The 26840-nt window shown below is 39.4% G+C and overlaps 1 protein-coding gene across 1 annotated transcript in view; it reads right to left on the reverse strand.

The window, feature by feature from the left end:
• The window catches only part of FREM2 (FRAS1 related extracellular matrix 2), a 150314-nt gene that overhangs the window by 69929 nt on the left and 53545 nt on the right, over positions 1-26840 (reverse strand). Inside the window, exons 3-4 of the mRNA XM_061133235.1 lie at positions 8589-8735; positions 1608-1838 (exon numbers count right to left, since the gene is read on the reverse strand). Of these exons, the coding sequence (XP_060989218.1) occupies positions 1608-1838; positions 8589-8735 (378 nt within the window). The remainder of the gene's footprint in view (positions 1-1607; positions 1839-8588; positions 8736-26840) is intronic.

Raw genomic sequence — 26840 nt, forward strand, 5'->3', positions numbered from 1 at the left:
CTTTAAGATTATATAAAGAGTATGCATGTGTGTGTGTGTGTTTGTGTGTGTGTGTGTATTTGTTATTAAAATCCCACTTCTCAGACCTAATATGAGTAGAGAGTATTCTGTGTAACACTGGGCTTATAAATAGGAAAGCACATGAATTTAAGTGTCTTATTCCTTAAGGTCAAGTATGGCAATTATACCAATGGGCAAATACCAAGCAATGGCTTCAAACAAGCTCTAACTAATGGACCAGTTTATATGTAGTAAAGCTGTCACAGACTTGTTCCAAAGAGAGAAGCTTTATTATGCTAGCTTACCCAAAACTTACCCAAAACTCAGGACTAAAAGAAAATTTAATTGTTTATTCCTAGATAATGAAGATAAAATTAAATGTAATTAAATTGTTAACTGTTCTTTAATGGAAATGATAAACATAACTGAACTTCATTTTCAACTAAGGACAAAGATGTTAAACAAACAGAGCCAGGGCTCCGGTTCTCCTATCCTCTCTCCTTAATTATGCTCCGTTGTTTAACCCAGAGATTTCCACACACGTCTCCATTTCATGTACTCAGTAGATTGTATCTTCACAGAACATTTAAGAGTTTTCTGGCTGATGAAATAAAGTAGGCTGGCAGTTTAAAAGAAAGTCACGTCTGTCTTCTGACAGGATTTCAGCTTTAGCGGAGTCTCTCCAAGTTTTGTATAAATGCCAGCCCTCAAAAAGCCAATTCAACCTTTTTTTTTCTTCTTGGCTGCACTGAGACAAGTCAGGACTGTAGGAGTGTGACAGGGGAAGGGAAGGTCAAATTACACTCAAAAGCAGGGAGGTTCATTTTAACCAACATCAGCCAAGGCTGTGCAATGACAAGAAAACGTGATCTCATAGAAATTAGGAGCAATGATTCAAGACATTTTTCACCAAAGAGTGGGGCTGGGTTGGCGGTTATGTAAGAAATATGGATAAACATACAGCAGGATGAAAAGTTTTGACTGATGAAGATATGAAGAAATTTGAATAATTAAGTGTTATGTGGAGAACAAATTAATCCCCAAACCGCCTAATCCTTAAAGTATTTGTTTAAATGACATTTAAAAGACTTAAAAAAGTCCCTGATGCTGGGAAAGATTGAGGGCAGAAGGCGAAGAGGGCGTCAGAGGATAAGATGGCTGGATGGCATCACCAACGCAATGGACATGAACTTGGGCAAACTCTGGGAGATAGTGAAGGACACAGAGGCCTGGTGTGCTGCGGTCCATGGGGTCACAAAGAGCTGGACACGACTGAGTGACTAAACAACAACAACAACAAAGTCATGAAATAATTCTAGAAAAATGAGATCAGTGATGTTGGTTCTAAAGGATGGAATGACAATGAGAAAGAACATGTTGATAATCCTATGCATACTCGTAGTTCACTGACTTAAAAAAAGTGGAGCTTCTCTTCTTTCATTTTTGAGTTACCTAATCCAGCAGCATATCTAGGAATGCTGAACCATTCATCTAGAAAAGTCTGCGCTATGGAAATCCAAACAGTACATGTAAACACCTCCTTCGCAAAGTGCTTTGTCATAAAAATTCAACAGCGACAACACGGGCGAGGTGACGGCTGCTCTTACCATCTCCGGGGTCTACGATCTCCACTGTGGTCACTGCGGGGAACTCCAGGGCAGCCAGCACAGGCTCTGAGAGAACCACCTGGAAGGTCTCGGACTGCTCGTGCTCCCCGTCGCTCAGAATCCGCACTCGCCACGTGGCCCGGGTCTGGCCTGGGTTGAACTGCACTTGTTTCTGCGCTTTGCCCTTGAAGTCCTTGTCTTTCTTTGCAGTCCCATCTCTTGTGCCAATACCTTCACAAAAACACAACATCCGTAGTTTCATTTTCAGTTGGGTTATTAAGGGTTGTTATATTGGGTTGTTAACGTTCTGTGTTACGATATCCTGCAGTGCAAAGTAAATCCTGCTTTGATTCCATGAAATGGATAATTCCAAGTGTCTTGCTGTAGGCATTAACAGTCCATGATTTCTGTTCTACTGTGGCCCCAGTATGGTTCTTTCGCATATTCTTTTTTAAAAAAATCTTTATTTGGTTGCTCCAGGTCTTAGTTGTGGCAAACAGGAATTTTAGTTGAGGTATGTGGATCTAGTTCCCTGACTAGGGATTGAACCCAGGCCCCCTGCAGAGGGAGCACAGAGTCTTAGCCACTGGACCCCTAGGGACCACTGGACCCTCTGTCATATATTTTTGAGTTAAGTTTGTATTAGAACTGCTTATAAAATGAGATAGAGGAAACTGATACTCATGCTCTGAAACAGTCTTACACCCACAAATTCATATAACCTAAAAACTCTTCACACTTACTTTTTTGCATGGGTTGTATTGTATGTGTCATATTTTAAAAACTTGAGAAAAATTCTCTAACTAGAAAATATAAGCCAACAAGAGACTCTGTGAGTCAGTGAATTCTTTGATAATCTGAGCTGTAAATGACCAAGCATAATAATAAAAACTTACAATATTCACTCAACATTAGAACCCTTAAAAAATCTGATTCACTGTTTGTCAACATGACTATTGTCAGGTTTTTCTTTGTGGAGCACTCCAGAATTCCATGAAGCCAAGTGAACAGAACTGGAGAGCTAAATATATACGACTTTTGTGAGCAGTATGTTTGGCTTACTCTGTGGGTTCACTCAAGGTCAATTTCCACTAGCTGGGAAGGTTGAAGGACCTCTGAGTCTCCAAGAACATTATGAGAAGATCTTTATTTGCCATTACTATGCCACATACTCAAATAATAAAATATATTATCTATAAAGCAATGAATAAGAGTCAACAAATTCAACATCACAGAAAAATTACAAAATTACAGTTAGTACTTGTTCTATCTTTGGGCACTAAACTAGAACCTCTTAATGATTCAAGTTAATAGAATAATTTTCAAATATATTCCTTTAAACACTGGCCATTTTCAGAGAAGTTGGTAGAAAGACAGATTTAAAAGAAGAAAAATAAAATTTTGAGCCTACTGGAATTAAAAAGTCTGAAAATAAATTATTTGTATCACTTCTCACTTAATTGAAAAAATTATCTTGTTTCCAGAAAAAAAATGTCCCTTTGTTCTTCAAACTAGAAATGAAACTGGACCAAGTAAGATTCGTTCAACCACCAATATACATAGAGTGCCTACTATGCACGAGACAAAACATAAAATCTCTGCCTGTGTGGTGCTTATGCAAGAACAATTTGAATAATATTTTTTCATCTGAATATATCACTTCTTATAGATCTCAGAAATATTGCCTATCGTTCAATAAGAGGTAAAGCATAATTTATTGAATGGCAACAAAAAAGGGGCACAGAACCAGGAATTTCAGCACTACATATCTTGTTGAGCATTTCAGGCTTCCCCTTAGCTCTCTGGTTCCTAGAACACACAAAGTGGCTTCTTAGATCCACCACAATTTACTGCCAAGGTGATGATGAAAGGAATCATTCTCTTTGAGGTTCCAGCACACACGGGGCTCATTGACCCATTTATTCCCAGTGGTACGATCAGCAAAAGAATCTATTATTTCACCTCTGATAGCTACTGCCCACTTTTCTGTTTTGTTTTGTTTCATCAGCAATGCATTATTTCCCCAGAGATTCAAAAGGCAGTGAAAAACCAGAAGGATTCTGTATAACACAAGGAATGTCCTGCTAGTTCCAACTAGTCATCCTTCTCATTGATAATTAAGTCATCCAACCTAATAAAAAATAAATTGCAAAAGCAAATCTCAGCTGTTGCTGCCAAAAACACCCAGAACTTTTCTGGTGGATTTTATAAGAGATTTTCAATTGGATGTGAAGTATAAACAGACAATATCTTTGATTTATCAAATGAAGAGAAATAGATTTCTATTTTGTGGAAAAGATTGTCATCTTAAACTGTTTGACATGTTTCTCAAACATGAGAAAACAATGAAAGGCATGTCATCTTTTTTAAAAGGTTGACTAAGAGCCAGATGGAATATTTAACTTGCTTGGAGTAAAAATAAAGATTCCCTTTTCATAATTAACACATAGGATCCACTCTAAACACAGGGCTAGTCTACCTTGTTACTTAAAGTGTGGTCCATGGGTCAGCAGCTTGAGCAAGATCTGGGCACTCGTTAGAAATTCAGAATTTCAAGCCACACCCCAAACTTACTTAATCAGAATCATTTTAACAGGATTCCCCATGTAATGTGCGTAAGACTCACATGGGTGGGTAGACACATACTAAATACATCATACCTCCATGAGGCCCTAGACAGAGGTGCCTAACTTTAATAAAGGATGAAGAAATGGTGTATAGATTGTAGAGGAGATGGTCCACACTTGAATGCAATAGACAAAACAGTCACATAGTCAATGTTCAAAAATTTTGCTCCTACTTGGAGATACAAATACTCAGCTGGCAAACCATACCTATTACAGAAATATTATTATATGGGGCAAGAAGAATTCTGGAAAGTAAAAGCTTACAAATTAGGCTTAAATTGATGTTTCTTTTTTTCAAAGATAATTATTAAAAAAACATATTACTCTGATTTACTGAATAAAGTTACAATTGCATCTCTTCCTATAGTGTGGAAAAATGGCATGGAGGTTACGTAAGGCACTTTGGGCTTCCCAGGTGGCGCTAGTGGTAAAGAACCTGCCTGTCAATGCAGGAGATGTAAGAGACACAGGTTCGATCCCTGGGGCAAGAAGATCCCCTGGCGAAGGGAATGGCAACCCACTCCAATATTCTTGTCTGGGAAATCCCATGGACAGAGGAGCCTAGTGGGCTACAGTCCATGGGGCCACAAAGATCAGACACGACTGAAGTGACTTAGCATGCACTTTGGAATGAGAGGTTAGATTTCAGTCCTTCCTCAGCCACACAGAGGCTATGGGATCATGGGAAGGATTTGAGAAGCCCTACACGGTGGTAATTAAGACAGTCAGGCTTGGAACCAAATCTCACTGCTGCCCCTTAGTAGCTGTGTAACTTTGAGAACATGGTAACCCTTCTGTTTCCTTACCTGGATAATGGAGGATGTAATGACCCTCTTCTAGTGGGGTTGACAATGTAAGGTATTCAGAACTAGGCCTGGCCCATAATAATAACTCAATAACTCATTACAGGAAACTCCCAGGTAGCTCAGTGGTAAAGAATCCACCTGCCACTTCAATCCTTGGGTTGGGAAGATGTCCTGGAGAAGGAAATGGCAACCCACTCCAATATTCTTGCCTGGGAAATCCCATGGACCGAGGAGACTAGTGGGCTACAGTCCATGGGGTTCCAAAAGAATCAGACATGACTTAGTGACTAAACAACATTATAGTCATTACCTCATAGTCCATTTTCTAACACAGTGTCTAGCACTTACCAAGCACTCAAGAAAATACTAGTTGAGTTAGGGAATAAAGGATTGTAAAGTATAAAAAGCGATGGGTAAAGTACTTAATATGCTTGGCTGAATAGCTTGTATTAGGTAAATGTTTGATAACTGGAAGCAATTATATGTTTGAAATTGAATTTCTTCTGTGAAATGCAAATACAGATTTAATTTATTACTGAGTTATTATGATTATAAAATGAACAATTATCTCTGGAAAAATAAATGTATAAAACTCATGATTTATTAACTGTGTGCCTAGCCTAAACACAGGGCTAGTCTACCTTGTTACTTAAAGTGTGGTCCTGTCTTTAGCTATAATGCATTCGTGCTCAGCTTCTCAGTCGTATCTGACTCTTTGTGACCTCATGGACTGTGGGCTCCTCTGTCCATGAGATTCTCTAGGCAAGAATACTGGAGTTGGTGTCCATTTCCTCCTCCGGGGGGATCTTCCCTACCCAGAGATCAAACCCGAGTCTCCTGCATTGGAAAGTAGATTCTTTATCACTGAGTTGCCTGGGAAGCCCCATTAGCTATAATAAAACTATCCAATTCTAAATGTCCATACATGAAACTGGAGGTTGTAGGGGAACAGTCATATGAAAAAATATCCATTGTAGAACTTCTATGGGATCACCCTTCACATTAACCTGACTTTTCCATTCCAGTCCTAATGTAAATTCTATTACCATCTTCAATGATTGATGAGTGAGGGCCATGCACAGTCTTTCCAACTTTCCATCACCCCAGGTTACTGAGTAACCTGGTGAGGTTAGCCTGGTAGAGCGATAGAGCCTTTATAGGATTGTGAGTGATTTCCATACTAGAAGGAAATACTGGTTCATTGAAAAAAATAACTGCAGGAGAAAAAAAGAGCACTCATTCCATATTTTAGCATCCGGCTTAAAAGTGCAACAGAGAGAAAAATCTGAAAAGATAGGTTTTTTTTTAAAAAAATATTTTGTTTGATGTGGGCCATTTTTAAAGTCTTTATTGAATTTGTAATAACATTGCTTCTGCTTTACGTTTGGTATTTTGGCTGCAAGGCACATGAGATTTCAGCTCCCCAACCAGAGATCGATCCACACCCTCTGCATTGGGCAGTGAAGTCTTAACCACCGGACCTTGAGGGAAGTCCCTGAAAAGATAGTTGAAAAATATTTTTCAACTATTAACTTTCCCATTCCTATCAAGTGACTAAGTGAGTGAATAATTAAATTCACACACTAGGAGTGGGAATTTAGGTAACATGCAAATAGATGAAAACTTGCTGAAGAATCGCTAAGATGCTCTATTTTTCAGTTATTATTTTCCCTGCAACTTCTCTGCTCTATTTTCAAGTACAAAGCAGAGTTAAGGCACACCACTGACTATGTAAGACAGAATCAATTAGATTTCTGATCTGAAGGTCACATTGTGTGTGCACGGAAACAGCATAGTTCTTTGAGGGCAATAAGAGCATTCACTGTGCTCTAGAAGGTTAAATGCAGGCTGTACATGACTGTCTACAAAGAAGCATGTGTGCTAAAAGCAAAGCTGGGGGATGGGCCTAAGGGTCAACCAGTCCTCCTGAAGCTAGAACAATCTTGAGGAACTGGCGAAGCAGGGTGTGAAAAACCCTCCTCTAAAATTAAAACAACAAAAAGCATCTTTGAAATGAAGCGTAATTAATATACTGCAGCCAGGCATCAGGAGTAATCAGGGCAGGTGGGTGGGGACAGAGGTCCTGGCAAAAGCTTGGGGTGTGGGCTTGTGTGTGTGTGTGTGTGTGTGTGTGTGTGTGTGTGTCTGTGTGTGTGCACATGCATTGATATGGTTCTACTGTTTCAGGTTTTTTAATTTTGTGGACCAGTAAAATTTCAAATAATCATTTTGGAAACAAACACAGGGTTATCAGCTTTTTAATTTTGCCAACATTTCCCTAGATTCTTTCTTTAGTTGATACTCTCAATGAAAGCTATTTCACCCCATGAAAACTCTATGAGCCTAGATGTCTGTATAACATTGCTGATCTTGTTTAGTCGCTAAATCATGTCTGACTCTTTTGTGACCCCAAGGACTGTAGCCCTCCAGGCTCCTCTGTCCATGGGATTCTCCAGGCAAGAATACTGGAGTGGGTTGCCAATTCCTTTTCCAAGGGATCTTCCCCACCCAGGGATTGAACCTGCATCTCTTGCATTAGCAGGTGGATTTTTCACCACTGAGAGGCCAGAGAAGCCCCTATATAACATAGGCTACCAACAAATAATATAATTGCCTGGGGTGCAATCACTCTTCACTAAGATGCCAAATATCTTGTGCCGATAAAATGGTTGCTTAAAATGACAAATATACCTCCTTTTCTCTATTTTACGCTTACATGAAATTGAGCGTGAGATGAGAGCTCGTAAAAAAAGTACGCATGTGTTTCTGACTCTCAGTTTTACATAAAGGGGTAAAGCAGCAAAAAGTGATGGATATTTAACACCTTTCTGTTGATTCTGAAGAAAAGTTACAACATATATCTTTTATGTAGCACTTTTATGTAGTGTTAGGATTCTTGAAACTTTTAGCGACCTGCCAGAACATTTGAATGCAACAGATAGTAAATTATGCTTCAATGCCTAACAGGTCACTAAGTAGGTTTTTTGTTTACTTATTATCAAACTAGCTTTCATAATTTGATATTTCAGCAGACATTTATCTTATAAATTACAGATTTGCTTGAGCCTATCCTAAGATTTTGGAGAAGGAAATGGCAACCCACTCCAGTATTCTTGCCTGGGAAATCCCAGGGACAGAGGAGCCTGGTAGGCTACAGTCCATAGGGTTGCAAAGAGTTGGACATGACTGAGCGACTAAACAACGTTCTAAGATCTAGTGACATTTAAATTATTTTCACGTATGAGCAATTATTGACATTTTATTGTTAATTTATACCAGGGTAATATCATATGTAGGTAGAAATTTTGAAGAGATATATATTTTGATTACATATTCCTTATTTTTCAGCCTTTGTTTCTTTGATTTAGCCTCAACACAAAACTTTTGGCATGTTTCATTAGCAGTATAAAGAGCCTTTAATTTAATTGTCAGTCTCTCCCTAAGCTTTAAACCTAGACCAGAAAAATGAAACATTTTTTAATTATTGTAGAATCATGAACTTTTGATAGAAAAAGGGATATGGGGACAGAAGTGCAAATTAAACTTACTTATAAAGGAAGTCTCTCCCAAATAACCTCTACGCTTAAGCACAACATCTAGAAATTTGGAGTCCTCATCGATCAAGTAATATTCCTTTTCAAAGGAGATCCATGCCCAGTTCAGATGAAAATGCTGCTTGGTTAATTTGTTTCCACCTGGAAAACAAAAGTGTAAAGCCTCAGATTAGCGCTCTCTTTAATGAATGACCTTAGACATTCCAAAGACAACTCAAATGGCGAAAAATTAGGAATTCCTCTAGCTACTTGGCTTGATTCACAATCTAGTATATATCCAAGGAAAACCAGCTTACTGTCCACCAACTGTCATGAAGACACACAACAGCTGACATAAATCTTCACAAAATGCCTTAGTCTTTAGCAGGGGAAATGGATTACTAGGAAGGTGCTCAGGACTATCAAAAGCAATTCTGTTTCTTCACAAAATCAAATATTCAAGCTGAAGGATGACTCACTCCCCACAAGGTGCCGCTAGAGAGCAAGTTTTACCAAAAAGAAAGCTGCAAACCGTTTTTGTGGTGTTACACACACACACCGCTCACAAATAGCTTTTTCTGGTTCACTGAGCAATTGGGTGGAAGGCTTTAATTATAACCACTTAAGGAAAAACAAATATCCCTTCTCCGCCTCCCTTCCCCACTAGAGTCCACTCCATTCCTTAGAGCAAACAGACAGCTCCTTTCATTGATTTCATTCTACTCTGAAGATAAGGCTTTCTCCTCCCACCATCCCCCCAAAATGGAGCTGGCTTCCTATGCGGGGAAAATAAACCTTGTGTGTGATCTCTATAATGTGAAAGCTGCTCTGCTAGGTAAAAGAAAAGAGACGTGGTTATCAGCTGATCACTATGCATGTATCCTTCTATTTCCTTTGATCTACACCAATTATTTCAGAGTAAGGTGAGGTTTATAAACAAAGGCATCAATAATTGCTTTTAAGTCTTTCCGTAAAAGGGTGGGAAAAGGCCCAAATACTAAACACAGCTAGAGGTGCAATTTTAATTCCAGTTTCTTTCCTTCTGAGTTCACACAGGGCTATGCTAGAGAGAAAGAAATGAGACAGGAAAACATCAAGGTTTTAATAGACTGAGGGCAAAAAAATCTGCACATGGAGAAACACAGCGAGTGAACAAACACGTGAAACAAATGTTCATCTTCGCTGGAAAATTTTATTTTTTAATTGCAGCATCTTTGAGCTTTGAATTGACATGTGCTAAAGATGAAAGAGAACACCCAGTAGAGCTGAGATTACGTAAGGAAATTGTTTTTCTTGTTTATTGCTGTTTAAGTCGTAAATTAGCACAAGCCATTTAGACAGCTACATGGCAATGTATGTAAGAGACAAAAAAGTGTTCATACCATTTGATCTCGTAAGTCCTTCTGTGGGAGAAGCAAAAATATATTTGTAAGGGACTGTGCATTGCAATACATTCTGTAATAGCCTCCAAATCGAAAATCTTAGAATTTATTATTTTTCTGGTACATAAAAATCAATGAAAGAGAATTCAGCCATTAAACAAAAAAATATGAAATTTTTGTTGAAATACTTAAAACACTTAAAATACAGAAAAATATTGATGCTTGTCAATGCAGGGATGTAACATGAGACGTTACAAATAGGGAGCTGCTTGGTGTTTCGATGGGTGGGGTTGAAGATGTTTCAACTTTTAGTTTAAGTTTTAATCTTAAGTCTTAAATTTAATTTAAATTTAATCTTAAATTTAATTTAATAAGATAAATAGACTGGAGAACAGGAGTTCCTTCCACATTCTGCTCTTAACTTATTGTGCCTGCCATGTCCTAGATACTGGGAACTGTTCTGGAGGGGGTCGCGGCACAGGCTGGGTGCTCCCCAACCTGGAGTCCACAGCCCACTTCACTTCTATCTGCTGTTTGGTTTTGAGCAAGTTTCTTTCCTAGACCTCTATTTCCTCATCTGGAGAGTCAAATGAGGGTAATGTTAATTGATGCCTGGGTCAAGTGAGATAAGCCTTATATGCATGCATTACAGTGTGATACAAATGTAGCCTCCTTCGACAAAAGTTCGCTCGCTCCTTGCGATGCACCACGCCTGCTCAAATCCACCCAGCTCACCCACTGCCTGACTCTTAATCTGCCTTAAATCCTCAGTCCTCCTTTGCCCCATCTCCCTACAGCTGCTGCACACATCAAGCCATGGGGCCGTCTTGGCAGATTTCTGGTTTTACCTGCCCTGTCTTATTCCATTTGCCTCTAACCTGCTTACTCTGAGGTTCAGCCAAGAGTCTTGCTGCTCCGTGGATTTGTCACCCTGACTCTTCTTGTCAGTTCTACTCTCCTGCCTACAGTGATGATGTCCCCATCATTCTTCTGCTTGAACTTTCTACTCAAAGTCTCCCTTTACCATCTCCTCCATGAAGCCTCCTGTCATCATTCTAGCTCTCTCATCTCAGTAATTCTGCAGCTGTTCATCTGTCGATAGTTTTGGGCAGTTTTGCAATTTAGTGGATAGCCTCTCCTACTGTTTAATTGTACACATTTCCTAACTGTACTCATTTCCATCAGAGACTGAGAGTGGCCGTTCATTCTTCTACTATCACCAAGACCTGGTCTTACTGTCTTTAAAAATACTTTTTTACACTATTGCCTTTATGTTCTATTACTGAGAACATTTCTTCTAGGAAGTCATAGATACCCAATAAGAATAGAATAACATTTAATTATATAAGTAATACCTAACAGCTTTCTGATTTCTCATTATCACTTGAAAACAACTTTATGCTGCACTTCCCTCTCATTCAGATTGTGGCTCCATCAAGTCCTAGACTTTCTTCCAAACTTCTGGTCCAGTTATACCAAGCCAGTCAGTCCATCTGAATACCTACAGCTTCACATCCCGTGGCTTCTCCACAGGGAGGAACATCCACTCATACCCAACTTCCCATTGTTTTCTGAACTTGATGAGTGATTTTTGCATGTGGGAAGTCTTCTGCTCAGAATACCTGTAGTTTCCTACTCCTCCTTAATTTATTTAAGGCCAAATCACCAGCTCAGGAAGCCTGGCTTAGCATGCTGTGTGCACTTCTTTTGTATCTTCAGTCAGGGTAGCTGTAGTTCTTTATCTTCACGCTTATTCTACCTGAATCCCCCCACCCCCCACCCCAGAACAGGCCCTGGTCAAATTCGTCCTGCTAGTGTCCAAAGCCAGTGTAATGGCAGGGACACTGTGAGGTCTACCGACTTCTTCCTTGACTATCGATAAAAGGCCTATGGAGCAAATACGATATTCAGTTATAAAATGGATATTTTGCAACTCCTGTTTTATTCCTTATTTCTTAACAGTTCTCAGCTTACAAAAAAAGAAAAATAAAACACATACTACAGTTTGACTTGACTGTGATTAATCACGTCTGACCTATTCAGTAACTCTTGTGTTTAATGTGTTCAACAAATGAATTTTATTATAGTTCTGTATACTTTCTTCCTGACTGTTTCTTTCCCCTATGTTTAAGAATGAGATCATTAAGCATACCATTTCTCTTTAATCATTTTTAGCTAGTTTTAAGATCTGATTCTAACTCTTTCCTGAAATATTTCGGAAAATATTACCCTTTTTCTAAATGTTGTATGTTTTAAGAATCTCAAGTTAATGAGGGCTTTTCTTAACATTCAATATGAAACGGCAAATACCAATAAAAAAACCCAGCATTTTCTAGCACCTTTACTCTGGGTAATTTTTCCTTACAGTGCTTTCCACAACCTCTTATCCCATTTATGCTTTCGTTTTTGTTTGTTCACTCTGTCTCCTCCCACTGTAACCCATGACCCAGGAGAGCAGGGAGTTCATTTTGCTTACTGTTAGAAAAGTGCTGATTTAATGAATTAGACACTTTAACATCTTGGTTGAAAGAAGTTCAGAAATGCTTCATTTATCGGGCAATATAAATATCCTATATAAGTGTAACATACCCTTTTCAGCACTTCATCTTTTTAAAACAACAACAAAAAAAATGTAATTAAAACAATCTTTTTTTGACTGTGCCATGCTGTTTGAGGGATCTTAGTTCCCCAACCAGGAACTGAAACTGGGGCCCTGGCAATGAAAGTACCAAGTCCTAACCACAGGACCACCAGGGGATTTCCTAAATAAAATTACTTTTAATAGCACTCTTCCTAAAGTGTGTATACTTCTATGAACACCACGTAAAGATTTTAAATGATTACCTATGAATGTGAACTACTAGGATTTGGATTTGTCTAGATCAGACCTCCAGAGGTTATTGATGACAAAAGCCCTGTTTAACCCTTCTGTTGCATTATAAAGTAGCAGAGATGGTCTTAGGGATGACCAATTTCACCTCTACTTACAGATTTATAAAGCTTATTTTCCGGTTGGTGTTTATGTCCTGGAAGGATCAGAGTGCCAGGTTACTGGTTAATCAGGGGTTTCAAGTGACAGACAGCTGAGTAAGTTCGCCAAGGACTTCATATGTCCACCACTTTCAGCTTTTGTTTGAAATAAAATTCAAAAGAAACACTGAGAAACTTTGCTTCACAAGATCGAGACTCAATCCAGGTAATTGTTTTAAATGCTCAGCATTCACTCTACATTGAGGATTTTTAAGTAGATATCTTACTAGAGGCTAGAATGTTAGTGTATAAAGCTTCACTTTGAATAGAATTAAATACTACATAACTCTTCTGATTTCTACATACGGGAATCATATTGCATCTCAGATCTGCAAAATTTTAGGCACTACTTATTGTGCAGAAGTGCTATAAGGATCTGAAGACCTAAGCTGAACTTTATTGTAACTCTGATTATTAAAATTGACCTTGCACGTAAGTTCATTTTGATGCAGCTCCTAGTTTTAGTTCAAAGGAATGAAATTCTGCAACATTAAAAGATTTAAGGTAAAAAAAAATAAAATCGGTCTTGCACATGGAACTCTGTACTTCATCTAAAGAATGTAAAAGGACTTCCCTGGAGGTCCAGTGGTTAAGACCTTGCCTTCCAATGCAGGGGGTGCAGGTTCGATCCCTGGTTGGGGAGTGAAGATCCCACATGCCTCGTGGCCAAAAAAAAAAAAAAAACGCAAAACATAGAACAGGAACAATACTGTAACAGATTCAATAAAGTCTCAAAAACTAGTCCACAGAAGAAAAATGTAAAGACATGTTATTTACTACACGTTAAAGGTTACCTACCATGTAAATTCCCCTAAAACCTCAAAGTATAGGGATAATCAGTGTTGACCCTTTTAATAATAATAGCCACAGCTTACTGAATGTGAAATTTTAGATGAATTTAAACAACCTAAAAAACTGACAAAATTTCACTTCCACGTCATTCTTTGCTTTTCTAAGAGATTCTGTCATCTATGATGCTCAAGGAGCTATTCTCATTGGAAATAAATTAAAGTTGTAACCAGTGTCATAAATCCATACAACAGGTGTTTGACAGCTGATAACTACACTCCCAAATGCTTTGTCCCCAAACCCTGACACCACAGCCATTAAGGCTGTGATGAAAAGACCTCTTTTGAACTTTTCCAGCTGGTCTTTAGTCATCTTCAGCTTCTTTCTCAATGGGAACACAACAGATTTTTTTTAGAATAACAAAGAGTCACAACCTTCAATTAGCCCTCCCTAGGAACTTAGGGCTGCCTAATTTCTGCAAAGACAAAGGACACTGCTTTCAATACAAAACTGGTGTCACGACTTTCACTTGTGCTTAAGTAAACGGTCATTTCTGGGTGCCTGTTGAAGCTCTGACAACTTTTTTTTTTTTTCCCCATGAAGAAAAGTTAGCTTCCAATAGAACATAATTCCACTGGTAATATTTTTCCAACCTGCTAAGATTTTCTTATTGAACCTGGGTCTCCTGCATTGCAGGCAGATTCTTTACCATCTTAACCACCAGGGAAGCCCTAGGGTTTTCTAGCTTGCTCAGTTCTCAGTTCAGTGGCTCAGTCATGTCTGACTCTAGCTTGCTACAGTTCCATTTGTTCAGAATAAAGTTCACCCTGGGAGTGAATTGGAAATCAAATATATGGCTATTTTAAAAAGCTGGATATCAACCTTTAAATCAGCAGTAGAGATAGATATTAATATAGAAAAGATTAAGATGACAATATTACCTAATGTATAGGGAAAATTTGATTTTTAAGCAGTCTTGTTCTCTTAGAAAGTAAGGGCAGTAGCCATGCAACTACCATCAGCATCAATGTTATTAATTATTGTGATAATCAAAAATGAAAATTAAAATAAGGAATTTATTTCATTGCCCTTTTGGTGTTACGATGAACTTTTAAACTTTGCTAGAGATTGTCATGGTGAATGAAGTAAGTTAGAAAAAGACAAATATCATGTGATATCACTTATACGTGGAATCTTATAAAATGGTATAAATGAACCTATTTATAAAACAAAATGTGAGTCACAGATGTGGAAAACAAATTTATGATTACCAGGAAGGAAGTGGTGTGAGGGATAGACTGGGATTGACATATACACACTATTATATATAAAAGAGATAACTAATAAGAACCTATCATATAGCACAGGGAACTCTACTTAATACTTATAATGACCATGATGCTGGGAAAGATTGAAGGCAGGAGGAGAAGGGGGCAACAGAGGATGAGATGGTTGGGTGGCATCACCGACTCAATGGACATGAGTTTGAGCAAACTGTGGGAGAAAAAGAAAGACATTGAAAAAGAAAGAGAGTTCCAGAAAAACATCTACTTTTGCTTTATTGACTACGCCAAAGCCTTTGACTGTGTGGATCACAATAAACTGTGGACAATTCTTTAAAAGATGGGAATATCAGACCACCTGACCTGCCTCTTGAGAAATCTGTATGCAGGTCAAGAATCACAGTTAGAACTGGACATGGAACAACAGAGTGGTTCCAAATTGGGAAAGGAGTACGTCAAGGCTGTATATTGTCACCCTGCTTATTTAACTTATATGCAGAGTACATCATGCGAAATGCTGGGCTAGATGAAGCACAAGCTGGACTCAAGATTGCCAGGAGAAATATCAATAACCTTAGATATGCAGATGACACCACCCTTATGGTAGAAAGTGAAGAAGAGCTAAAGAGCCTCTTGATGAAAATGAAAGAGGAGAGTGAAAAAGTTGACTTAAAACTCAACATTCAGAAAACTAAGATCATGGCATCCAGTCCCATCACTTCATGGCAAATAGATGGGGAAACAGTGGAAACAGTGAGAAACTTTATTTTTTTTTGGGCTCCCAAATCACTGCAGATGGTGACTGCAGCCATGAAATTAAAAGGTGCTTGCCCCTTGGAAGAAAAAGTATGACCAACCTAGACAGCATATTAAAAAGCAGAGACATTACTTTACCAACAAAGGTCCATCTAGTTATAGCTATGGTTTTTTCCAGTAGTCATCTATGGATGTGAGAGTTGGACTGTAAAGAAAGCTGAGTGCCAAAGAATTGATGCTTTTGAACTGTGATGTTGGCAAAGGCTCTTGAGAGTCTCTTGGACTGCAAGGAGATCCAACCAGTCTATCCTAAAGGAAATCAGTCCTGAATATTCATTGGAAAGACTGATGCTGAAGCTGAAACTCCAATACTTTGGCCACCTGATGTGAAGAACTGACTCCTTGGAAAAGACCCTGATGCTGGGAAAGATTGAAGGCAGGAGGACAAGGGGATGACAGAGGATGAGATGGTTGGCTGGCATCACTGATGCGATGGACATGAGTTTGAGTAGGTTCTGGAAGTTGGTGGCAGACAGGAAAGCCTGGTGTGCTGCAGTCCAAGGGGTTGCAAACAGTTGGGCATGACTTAGTGACTGAACAACAACATGGGAATAGAATCTAAAAGCAAGTGGATATAAGTATAAGTGACTCATTTTGCTGTACAAAGAGAAACTAACACAACACTGTAAATCAACTATAATCCAATAAGAAAAATTAATTAGTAAAAAAAAAAAAAAAAAAAAAAACAGAACAAAAAGTTTACTTGACCTTAGAATCTTCCATAACAGAACCTCTGAGAGCTCCTGGAATTCTGTTTTCTGGCCCTTATAGTCAGGTGGATTTTACTGTTTATGGAAAACCACCAGGTACAAAGCTGGAGCCAACTGGCTCTTAACATCCACCCTCCGCCCCCAGGAGTTGACACTCAAGTATGGAAGATGGCATGAGTATGTAGATAATGTGTATAAGCTAGAGGCTGACAAGTGCTAGGAGAGAGCCACTGATAAAGAACCGGGGGAGCTCACAAGAGTGAGAGATTATGCTAACCTGAGGGGATCAAAGACAAATTCATGGCAGAGATAGCGTTTAAATGCAGTCTTAAGCACAAGTATTTGGATACTCAGCGAGATGGTGGGGAGGGGAGGCAAAGTGTTCCTGGAAGATTAAGTATAAGAACGGAGATAAGAAATTCAGTAAAAGGGGAACTTCAAAGAATTTGATAGGAGCTCAGGACATTTACTCAATATTTATTTCCCTCTCCTTTTTCTATTGAAGTAACTGAATATTAAAGACAAAGAGGGAGTAAGTAAGTAAGTGTTGGTCACTTAGTCATGTCCAACTCTTTGTGACCCCATGGACTGTAGCCCACCAGGCTCTTCTGTCCATGGAATTCTCCAGGCAAGAATACTGGAGTGGGTTGCCATGCCGTCCTCCAGGGGATCTTCCAGACCCAGGGATCGAACCTGCATTCAGAGGCAGACTCCTTATTGCTGAGCCGTGGGGGAAGCCCTCCCACTATCAAACACATTCTGAAAAATAGGCTGCATAGCACAAGGGGTCAGATCCACAGAGACATGTAGAGAATATATGTAGAAACATACAGAAAAACAAGGACCATGACCAAGACCCAGAGCGGGAGAGAAATACGCACAGCACATATTGACTTCTATGGATACATATGCTTGTGCAGAGGTCTTCTAGGCCATTCTTAGGAAAGGCACTAACACGCACACCCTTCCTAAGAGAAAACACATGCACTGTGATATCTGGGTAACTGTCACATAAACTACGTGGAATTGAGCTTAAGCATGCATTAGTTCAGTCATGTCCAACTCTTTTGCGACCCCATGGACTGCAGCCTGCCACGTGCCTCTGTCCATGGGATTTTCCAGGCAAGAATACTGGAGTGGATTGTTATTTCCTTCTCCAGGGGATCTTCCTGACTTGGGGACCAAACCTTCATCTCTTGCATCTTCTGCACTGGCAGGCAGATTCTTTACCACTAAGACATGGGCTTCCCAGGTGACACAATGGTAAAGAATCCACACACCTGCAGGAGACACAGGAGATGTGGGTTCAATTCCTGCATTGGGAAGATCCCCTGGAGAAGGGAATGGCAACCCACTCCAGTACTCTTGGCTGGGAAAACACATGGGCAGAGGAGCCTGGCGGGCTCCACGGGGTCGCAAAGAGTCAGACACAGCTGAACGACTAAGCAACAACAGCGACAACAAATAGTAGGTGACAGACCTAGGATTCAAATCCAGCCTGCTAGTATTGCTTTCACACTTCTTCGGAATAATCAGATTACTTCCTTTAGGTCAACATTCTATGCATAGGTGACTCCAGCTGAATTTTAATTTGCTTTAGCCTAATTTCTAAATGAGTGCCCATGGACCGAAGCAAAACTGAAGGTCTGAGTGTGCTTCCCTGGACCATCAGGAAGTCCTCTTGTGTTATGCAGAGTGAGGCTGACAAATAATAAGAATTAAGTGGGGAAACAAGGGTATGAAGGTCAGTTTTCAAATATCTGAGATTGAATCACAGAAAAGTTAAGGATACGACCCTCTGGTTTTATGAATGAATTGGGGGCCATAGCCAAAAGCAAGGGATGCTGGGAGGAGATCCCTTCTTCCAGGTTGACCGATGTGCTCCATCAGGGCCACAGCTGGGTCACAGCCAGCAAGCCCCAACCTGCAGGAGTCCTCCAGAGTTCTCCAAGCATGGGCCCTACCCCCAAGTCCATCTCTAGAGAAAAAAGGAATGTGCTTATTTTCAGCCCCTGTAACAAAATGAAAAAGTAAGGGGAGAACTATGAGCTTATATCTCCTAACCTAGGGCTTAAAAATACTTCCTTAATCAAACCTAATTGTGTAATACTTTGCTTTCTTAGTTAGGAGTTTAAACCTGGTGGAATGAATGTCTTCCCTCTTGGTATGTATGCCTAGGATATGGAATTCAGAGGTAGCTCTAGAGAGGACAAAGGACAGGGCAAATGTACAATTTCAAGGTGAACTCTTATTTACAACAGGCAGGTTCCAAGCTGATCACGTGCAGTCAAAATTAAAAACTAGCGCCATCATTTTCATGCGGTAATATGAGTAACGAGTGAGACTATTTTCTGAAAATGAAAGTGGGATTCTGTATTCAGATCAAGAACATCAACTAATTCAAGGAATAATTATGTTGTTGAACAAGGCATGTATAAACTCCAAGCACTTTAGAGCAAGAATGAACTCTTGATTGCATTTTTTCTCATGGCCCTGTTTTCCCAAGATCCGGAAAGGCTGTGATTTGAATAAGATTACAAAGCAGCTATTTGCAGAAGAGGAATAAATCCCGGAGGTTTTCACTCCTAGTCTACTGGTCTTTCCATTTAAGAGACTGTGATCTCAAATACTGTGGTTAAGCACAAAATCATAAAAATCATGTGTTTAAAATGATCAAATATATATACATATTTAAATGTGGGGAGACTTCCTCATTTCTTTTAAAAGCAACCCAGGAATAATTAATTTTCTATCATTTCCTCCCCCCCCTCCCCATTTACAAATAGGAGTAAAATTGAAAAACCACCATACTTTCATAGAAACAATAACTACTTCAGCAAAATTGTGTTAGTTAAATCTGTCAGGAAGATTCACGCCCTCTCCTGCTTTTGGGGAAAAGAAAAAAATATACAAAACCAAACACCTGGTGAAGCAAGATTTCACGCAGGCACTGCCTGAGGCAACGTAGAAATTTATTAGATCTCTGGCAACACATTCTTAAAATAAACTTAATAGCCTTCAGGTTTCTGTTCAAACTGGAGCCTAATTCCTTTTGTGGCGCCAGACACCTCCCCCCAGCCCCAAGGAGACTCTGCAGGGAAATGAAAGCCACTGTTCTTTCTCCTGTACCTCTCGGAGTAACCGGTTTAGCACCATTTAGTTAATTCCCTGTGAAGTGAGGTGGCTCCCTAATTCTTATTTGTATAAGAGGACCATGCACATTACTATAAGACACAACCATGACAATTAACAAGGATTATAGACTGAGTTCTATTTTGGATTGTCTTTTGAAAATGTGTTATATCTACCTTGAGATAAAAAATATAAAAGGTGGGGAGGAAACGCCAGAAGTGCTTTAATCTGGTCGTTAAAAAAGAAATCTTCTTTAACCTAACTTGTTTATATTATCACCACAATTTAAATTTGATGGCTGGGATGGAGGGATTAGTCTGGTATGGCAACACAAAAGCCATTCTATCAATAAAATATGATTTTTAACTTAGTGTCCTAGGATGTTAGCACTACATGAGAATTCCCTGAAAATTCAAGCTTTAGGTTAACCTATTGTCATTGTTTTTAAATCTGAGTCATTAACACGGTTTTAGATATATTTGTTGTCAGAAGTAAAATCAAGATTTGGAAATTTTAGATTTTTAGATTGAAAATTAAAAAGAAGTGTATGGAATTGTATCACAACTGGTTACCTAGTTATGGCTCCTGTGACAAACTAAAAAAGCCTTGTCATTGATGTCTATCCAGGATGAAAGGAGAGAGGGAAGAAAGGAAGGAGGGATAGGGTGTGGGGAAGCCGGAAGCGAGTGGAGTAGAATACCATCAATGTCATATGTTTGTTTTCACATTCTTTTCATTTATTTCAGATTAGTTTTTCAAAGCTGGCTCTTGTGTTCAACTTGTGCATTATTTAATCAAACTTTTTGATGGTTGCTCTGATCCCTTTAAAATTATGCCAGAGCTACCCTGGGTGATTTTACTGTCATATATAGCTGCCAAAAGACAACAGACACAGTAAGTATAAAGACAGGTTGGTATAGTTTAAAGCACCAGACCTTGGAAGGAAATAAGACAACATACAGCGAATGTGTTTGTTTAATCAGAGCCCTGTACAAACACACGTGTTATACAGTATAAGGATGGTTCATGTATAGTCCCTTCTGTTAAGACTTAGACTCTAGCAAGGAGGGCAAACCAAAAACCATATGTAAATTATAATGCAAAAACGTAAGGTGAAACGTTGAACAAATGGTACCTGGGCTCAGAGAAGGGACAGGAGGATAGTCAACTGGGACCACAAAAATCTTGGCAGAAGAGACACCGTGGAGGGACAGAAGGATGGTGTCCCTCTGAGAGGAAGAAATCCCAGGAAAACAGGTGCAGAAGGAGAGCCTGTTATGTGCATCAGTAAAATAGTCCAGCTTTGTAGGGTCTGCAGAAGTGCGGTCGGGAAGGAGGAGATAAGCTGCGGAGGGTAGGGGGGAAGAAGGAAATTTGGGGTGGAGAAGGGCAGAATCTGAATTCTGCTTTCACAAATATTAATCTGATAAAATTATTCAAGGACTTGTTAGAATTGGGATTGGGAACCAAAGGTATCATTAGCAATGTTATTAATAATGTTATTTATTTATTTGTTTACTTATTTGTCTTTGGCCACCCTGGCTTGCAAGGATCTTAGTTCCCCCACCCGGAATCGAACCCCCACCCTTACAATGAGCCAACAGAGCTCTAACCACTGGACCGCCCGGGAATTCCCCATATTAGGTTTCTGCCAGTGGAAGATATGATACAACTGAGCATATGAATATTGCCATAAGGAAAAGAAAAGTTTTGCTTACAATAAAAAGAGTCCTTAAAATATTAAAATTTACCCAAGAATAAATAACATGGCTAACCAAAACACCCACTATAAACAATCAATGTTTATATACTTGAACTGGTAGATTTAACAGATTTTTGCCAAAGTGCCCCAGGTAAAAGTTTCTTTCTGACTCCTCTCTTTCTACTTAAAATGACAATCAGTATGACAAAATTCTCTTTCAGGCCAAGATAAGCTGCATATTCTTCACTTGGTTAATATGCAATGTTGTGGCATGATTTGAATATTCTGAGGATGTGAGACACCGCTGACTGCAGAGAATTCATGGGTTGCAGAAAACTCTTTGAAGACAGACTTAGAAAGCCAATGGACTTCCCCTGTGGCTCATCTGGTAAACAATCTGCCTGCAATGCGGGAGATCTGGGTTCGATCCCTGGGCTGGGAAGATCCCCTGGAGAAGGGAAAGGCTACCTACTCCAGTATTCTGGCTTGGAGAATTCCATGGACTGTATGGTTCATGGGGTTGCAAAGAGTTGGATGCGACTGAGCGACTTTCACTTTCACTAGAAAGCCAATATATTGACTTTGCAACTCAGAACCTAGTCCAAACTGATAGTTCTTAGTGGGGGAGAGAGGGTTAATGACTTTGCCCTTGTGGAGACATTTGTCAACACTGGGAGACAGTTTTGGTTGTCACAGTGGGGGAGAGAAAGAGGGGAGGTTACTGGTATCTAGTGAGTAGAGACCAGGGAGGTAGGGACGCTACAGTCAGAAGTAGACTGTGAATTAAGGATTAGAATTACCTGGCCTCAAATGTCAATCATCTAAAACTTACTATATTCTGACATATCAACATATATAACCTCTCATAAATATACAATCTGACTTTTCTCTGTAAATTCATGCTTTCTTATGAATTGATGGTACATGTGGTCGAATGATAAATGTGCCTTCTCTTTGCACATGAATATGCAGGCATTCTCAAAACCATCCTTGATGTGGAAAGTTTCCAGTACAAGGAGTGTATTCTCTTGTTTCAGCAAGTAGTTGAGTCAGTAGTTTTCCTACTCGGTCAAAATTTATGGCAGATCAGGGAAGTTAGGAGTGACTGTCTCAAGAAATGCATAAACTATGTCAAAGTGACAGTGTATGCATGACGGATTTTAGTATGAAATCAAGGATGTGGGCAGTGATTTCCCATCAGGAGCTTCTGAGCAGATGAGGCTTCACCAGAAACAGCTGAGAGTTGAGAGTATGGAGTCGAAGGGCTTTCAAAGGTCATTTTAGGAGGGTGAAGCTGGGCACAGGTCACGTTGTTTTCCATTTTTGTTGTTTTTTTGTAGTTGAAAAGAGAAATACTACCTATTCAAATGCACCTGTGTGCTGGCACACACACATACCCTTTCTTTGGCTTATACAAAGAATGAAAATACTGTCCAAAACGTCTTCCAAAAGTACAGAATACACAGCCCTTTGACAGGTCTTCTGCTAAACAAGTTAGAGAAGCATTTCCTAGGATACGTTTTTTCCAAATTGTATGTTTCCTATCTGTTCATAAGCATTTTGTTTTGAAAAAAATCATCCTGAGTCAACTAGGAGAGAAATGTCCTGGGATTAAACTGTCTAAACAGAACTCTTCACTGAGGCAATTCTTAGGGGTTTAATATGTGAACGTCACTGAGCATGCACAAGAAGCATGCTAGAGGGTGATGAATTTCCCAATCTCATTTCACCAGGGAACCCATTCCTGAAGCTATCCTGTGAGATTCTGGTCTACAGACTGTACTTTGGGATAAGTTGACTTCAGGTATGCTAAGTCACTTCAGTCATGTCCAGCTATTTGTGATTCCATGGACTGTAGCCTGCCAGGCTCCTCTGTCTATGGGATTCTCCAGGCAAGAATACTGGAGTGGTTGCCAAAAAGCATTTAAAATCCAGATATAAGCAGACAGTCCTGTGGAATGTCAGTCACATCCAGGTCACATCATTTTCAGTTGTTCACATTTGACACCAAACATTGGAATTGAAATTCACAATCTTGAGCAAAAACCAATAAAGTTAATTTGTATCAACATACAAATTCTGGCTCAAGGTGCTTCCATTTCCTAATCCAAGTGGAAAAATAAATATGTTAGCTTGCAGAATGCCAAGAAAAATAAACTAAGTTCAAGTAAATACAACTGATTACTGGTAAACTTGTTCCCTAGAGACCACATTTACTGTTCAAGACACATGCCTTGCCATTTTTATGGCTTAACACTATAGTGCCTCAGCTCTGTTTTTTAATTAGTCAAATGTGGGATCAGATGTCAGAAGAGACAAAGATTAGAATTTTCATCAGTTCCAAAAAAACACATCAAAAATCACCAACAATGTAAAATGAGCCATGTCAGCCTCCCATTTGCAGTTGGATCTCACTCACTGTGGATATTTGAACCTGATGATCTGCCTAACTCTGATAAGGGATTTAAAGGCTTACTAAGAAGAATGCTTCTGAAGCTATTAAAACAACAGGCACGGGAAGAACAGACTTAGCTGGGTTTTGGAAAGAGGATAAGGCTGCAACAAAGACTTTTAGGTTGATAAACAGATTTAAAAAAAAAATGTGAAAGCACATTGTTTCCTAGTCTGTACTTCTTCCTCACCCTGATCAGTAATTATTTCTCATGAGAATATCAATCAACATGACAGCTCTGTACTCATCATATTTTCCTCCTTTCAGGAGGAAGCAAAAAAACATCCTTGGGTCATCAATTCACATCTCAACTGACTATTGTTATGATACTAGCCAGCTCTCCCGGAAAATATCGTTTATTCACTGAAAGACCAAGTGCAAATAGTTAATTAACTCCACTATTGGGGTATATGTATAGAAGAGTATATATTGCAAAGTGTATATATATTTAGATATACATTCAAGAAACTGAAACTGAAAAATCTTTACAAGAGAAAATTCACACAAACAGAAAACCAGACCATGTGTATCTTTAAAGAATAATAATAGGAAAACTATTAGGAATATAGAAGACTCTCAGGATGCTTTTTTGGTCTGTCCTATGACAAGGCTGGAGACTTAAGAGATGTGGGTCTGATCCTTGGGTCGGGAAGATCCCCTGGAGGAGGGCATGGCAACCCACTCCAGTACTGTCGCCTGGAGAATCCCATGGACAGTGGAGCCTGGTGGGCTACAGTCCATGGAATCACAAAGAGCTGGACACAGCTGAGGCAACTTAGCACGCATGCACATGCTGCATGCGGGATCATAGCTCCCTGACCAGGACAGGACCCATGCCCCCTGCACTGAGAACGCAGAGCGTGTTCGTATTTTTAATTGGAGGATAATTTCTTTACAATGTTGTGCTGGTTTCTGCTGTATAATAACATGAATCAGTCATATGTAGACGTATATCTTCTTCTTCTTGACCCTCCTGCCCGTCCCCCATCCCACCCCTCTAGGTCATCACAGAGCACCAGAATGAGCTCCTTGTGTTACACAGCAGCTTCCCACTAGCTATCTATTTTAAACATGGAAATGTATAGATTTCAATGCCACTCTCTCAGTTCATCCCACCTTTTCCTTCCCCCGGCTGTGTCCACAAGTCCATCCTCTACATCTGGGGAGTTCAGAGTCTTAACCACCGGATCGCCAAAGAAGTCCCAGGATGCTTTCTTAAGAGATGAAAATCTTACAAATATCTTTTAGTCTCTTACCGATCATAAAATGAGTAAAATGGTAAGCAATACTCCTATTTCTTCTCTTTTTGGCTCTTGTTTCTCTTTTCTCAATACGGGAGGGTCAGGAGAGGTGAAGGATGGGACCCAAACAAGGGAATATCTGATAGAAATTATAGGCACTGGGCTAAATGAATTTAATCAAGGGGGAACCAGACTGAATTGCCCCAGTTTGTGATCAAGTTCTGAGTTAAGATGTCTACATTGGTTTGGAAGGCTGCACCTGGCCAGTGTTTGGTACCCTGCTCTGGTTTTCATCAAGGACCCTGGTAATGTCGCCAGGTAGGCAAAGTCTGCCTCTATGTGTCTCTGCTACACCTTTGTTCTCTGGAGGAATCAATCACCTTCAGTCATTTAAGGCTCTTATTCCTTCATTCTAGCCCTCCAACGCTACAATTTCCCTTCTTTCTTCCTAACCTCCATTTTAGACCCCTTTACCTGAAAATAGTCAGGTGTTAAACAACTTCTCTTAAGTAAGTCAGCCTAAAATACCTTTATTTTTTCAGGATTTTTTTTTTTATAAGTGGGGAGCTTCTTAACATCAATTATATATTTTAAAGCATGTATTTCAATAATTGTCTCCTACAATATAGGAATTCTACAATAATGTAGACCATTATTCTTACTTAATCTCTCAGGGAGAAAATTCATAAAATTACATGGTTGTTGCACTTTATCTTTCTTATACCAACCCCTGGCCAGCCAGCATCCCTCACCCCTATCATTTCTAGGGAGAGATTTTTGGTTAGAAAAGTGATCTGTATGTTGCGAATATGGATGTGGACATTTTTATGTGTTTTGGCAAAGTCAGGATTAGGACCTTATCATTCCTCATGCTCAACACATTTAGACAGTATTACAGATCTTTCAGTAGGAACGGTCTAAAAACTTATGGAAGCTTCTAAGTACATACATTTCTCTACTTATGAATTCTGTTTGCAGCCTTACCAAAAAGTCAAATAGGCTTGGAGATGCTGTCATGAAGAAAAACAAGATACATGGTTACCAAGCCTATGTTTAGAGCTTCTTGTTAGCACAGAAATGGTATAAAGATCAAGAAGATACCCTGGAGAATGGCATGGCAACCCACTCCAGTATTCTTGCCTGGAGAATTCCATGGACAGAGGAGCCTGGCGGGCTACAGTCCATAGGGTCACAAAGAGTCAGACATGATTGAGCAATGAACACACACACACACAAAGGCCAAGTTAGGACAGATGAGTAGAGATGACTGCAATTGTAAGAGCTCTATAAAAAGTACACTCATTCATCTAATAATTATTTCAACTCGATTCAGCGAGGCAAGATTTCCTGATTTGTACAGGGATCATGAAAGTGAGAAATGGGATCAGATTCTTTGTATAGAGGAATGCTGAGGTCTAGAAAGCATACGTTACCAGAATGTGAACTAGGCTCAGAGGGTAGCTGTGGGGAGCCAGGAAAGGAACATGAAGAAATGAGGTAGGCAAACACATGCAGGCAGAAAATTCCTGTGTTTGCCCTAGATCTCTTCTAAGAATATGGATAATCCCCAGTAGTGACCTAGTCAGCTTCCTGGTTTTGATGTGCTCCCATAATAGAGAAAGAAAAAAAAAATGGTAACAGGGTTAGCATGATAACCTAGACATCTTAGGTCAATAGAGAAGAAGGGAGCAAAATATGAGAAATATTTTTAAAGTTTACATTTTATTTCT

This window comes from Dama dama, chromosome 30 (assembly GCF_033118175.1).
Source record: "Dama dama isolate Ldn47 chromosome 30, ASM3311817v1, whole genome shotgun sequence".
Taxonomy (NCBI): Eukaryota; Metazoa; Chordata; class Mammalia; order Artiodactyla; family Cervidae; genus Dama; species Dama dama.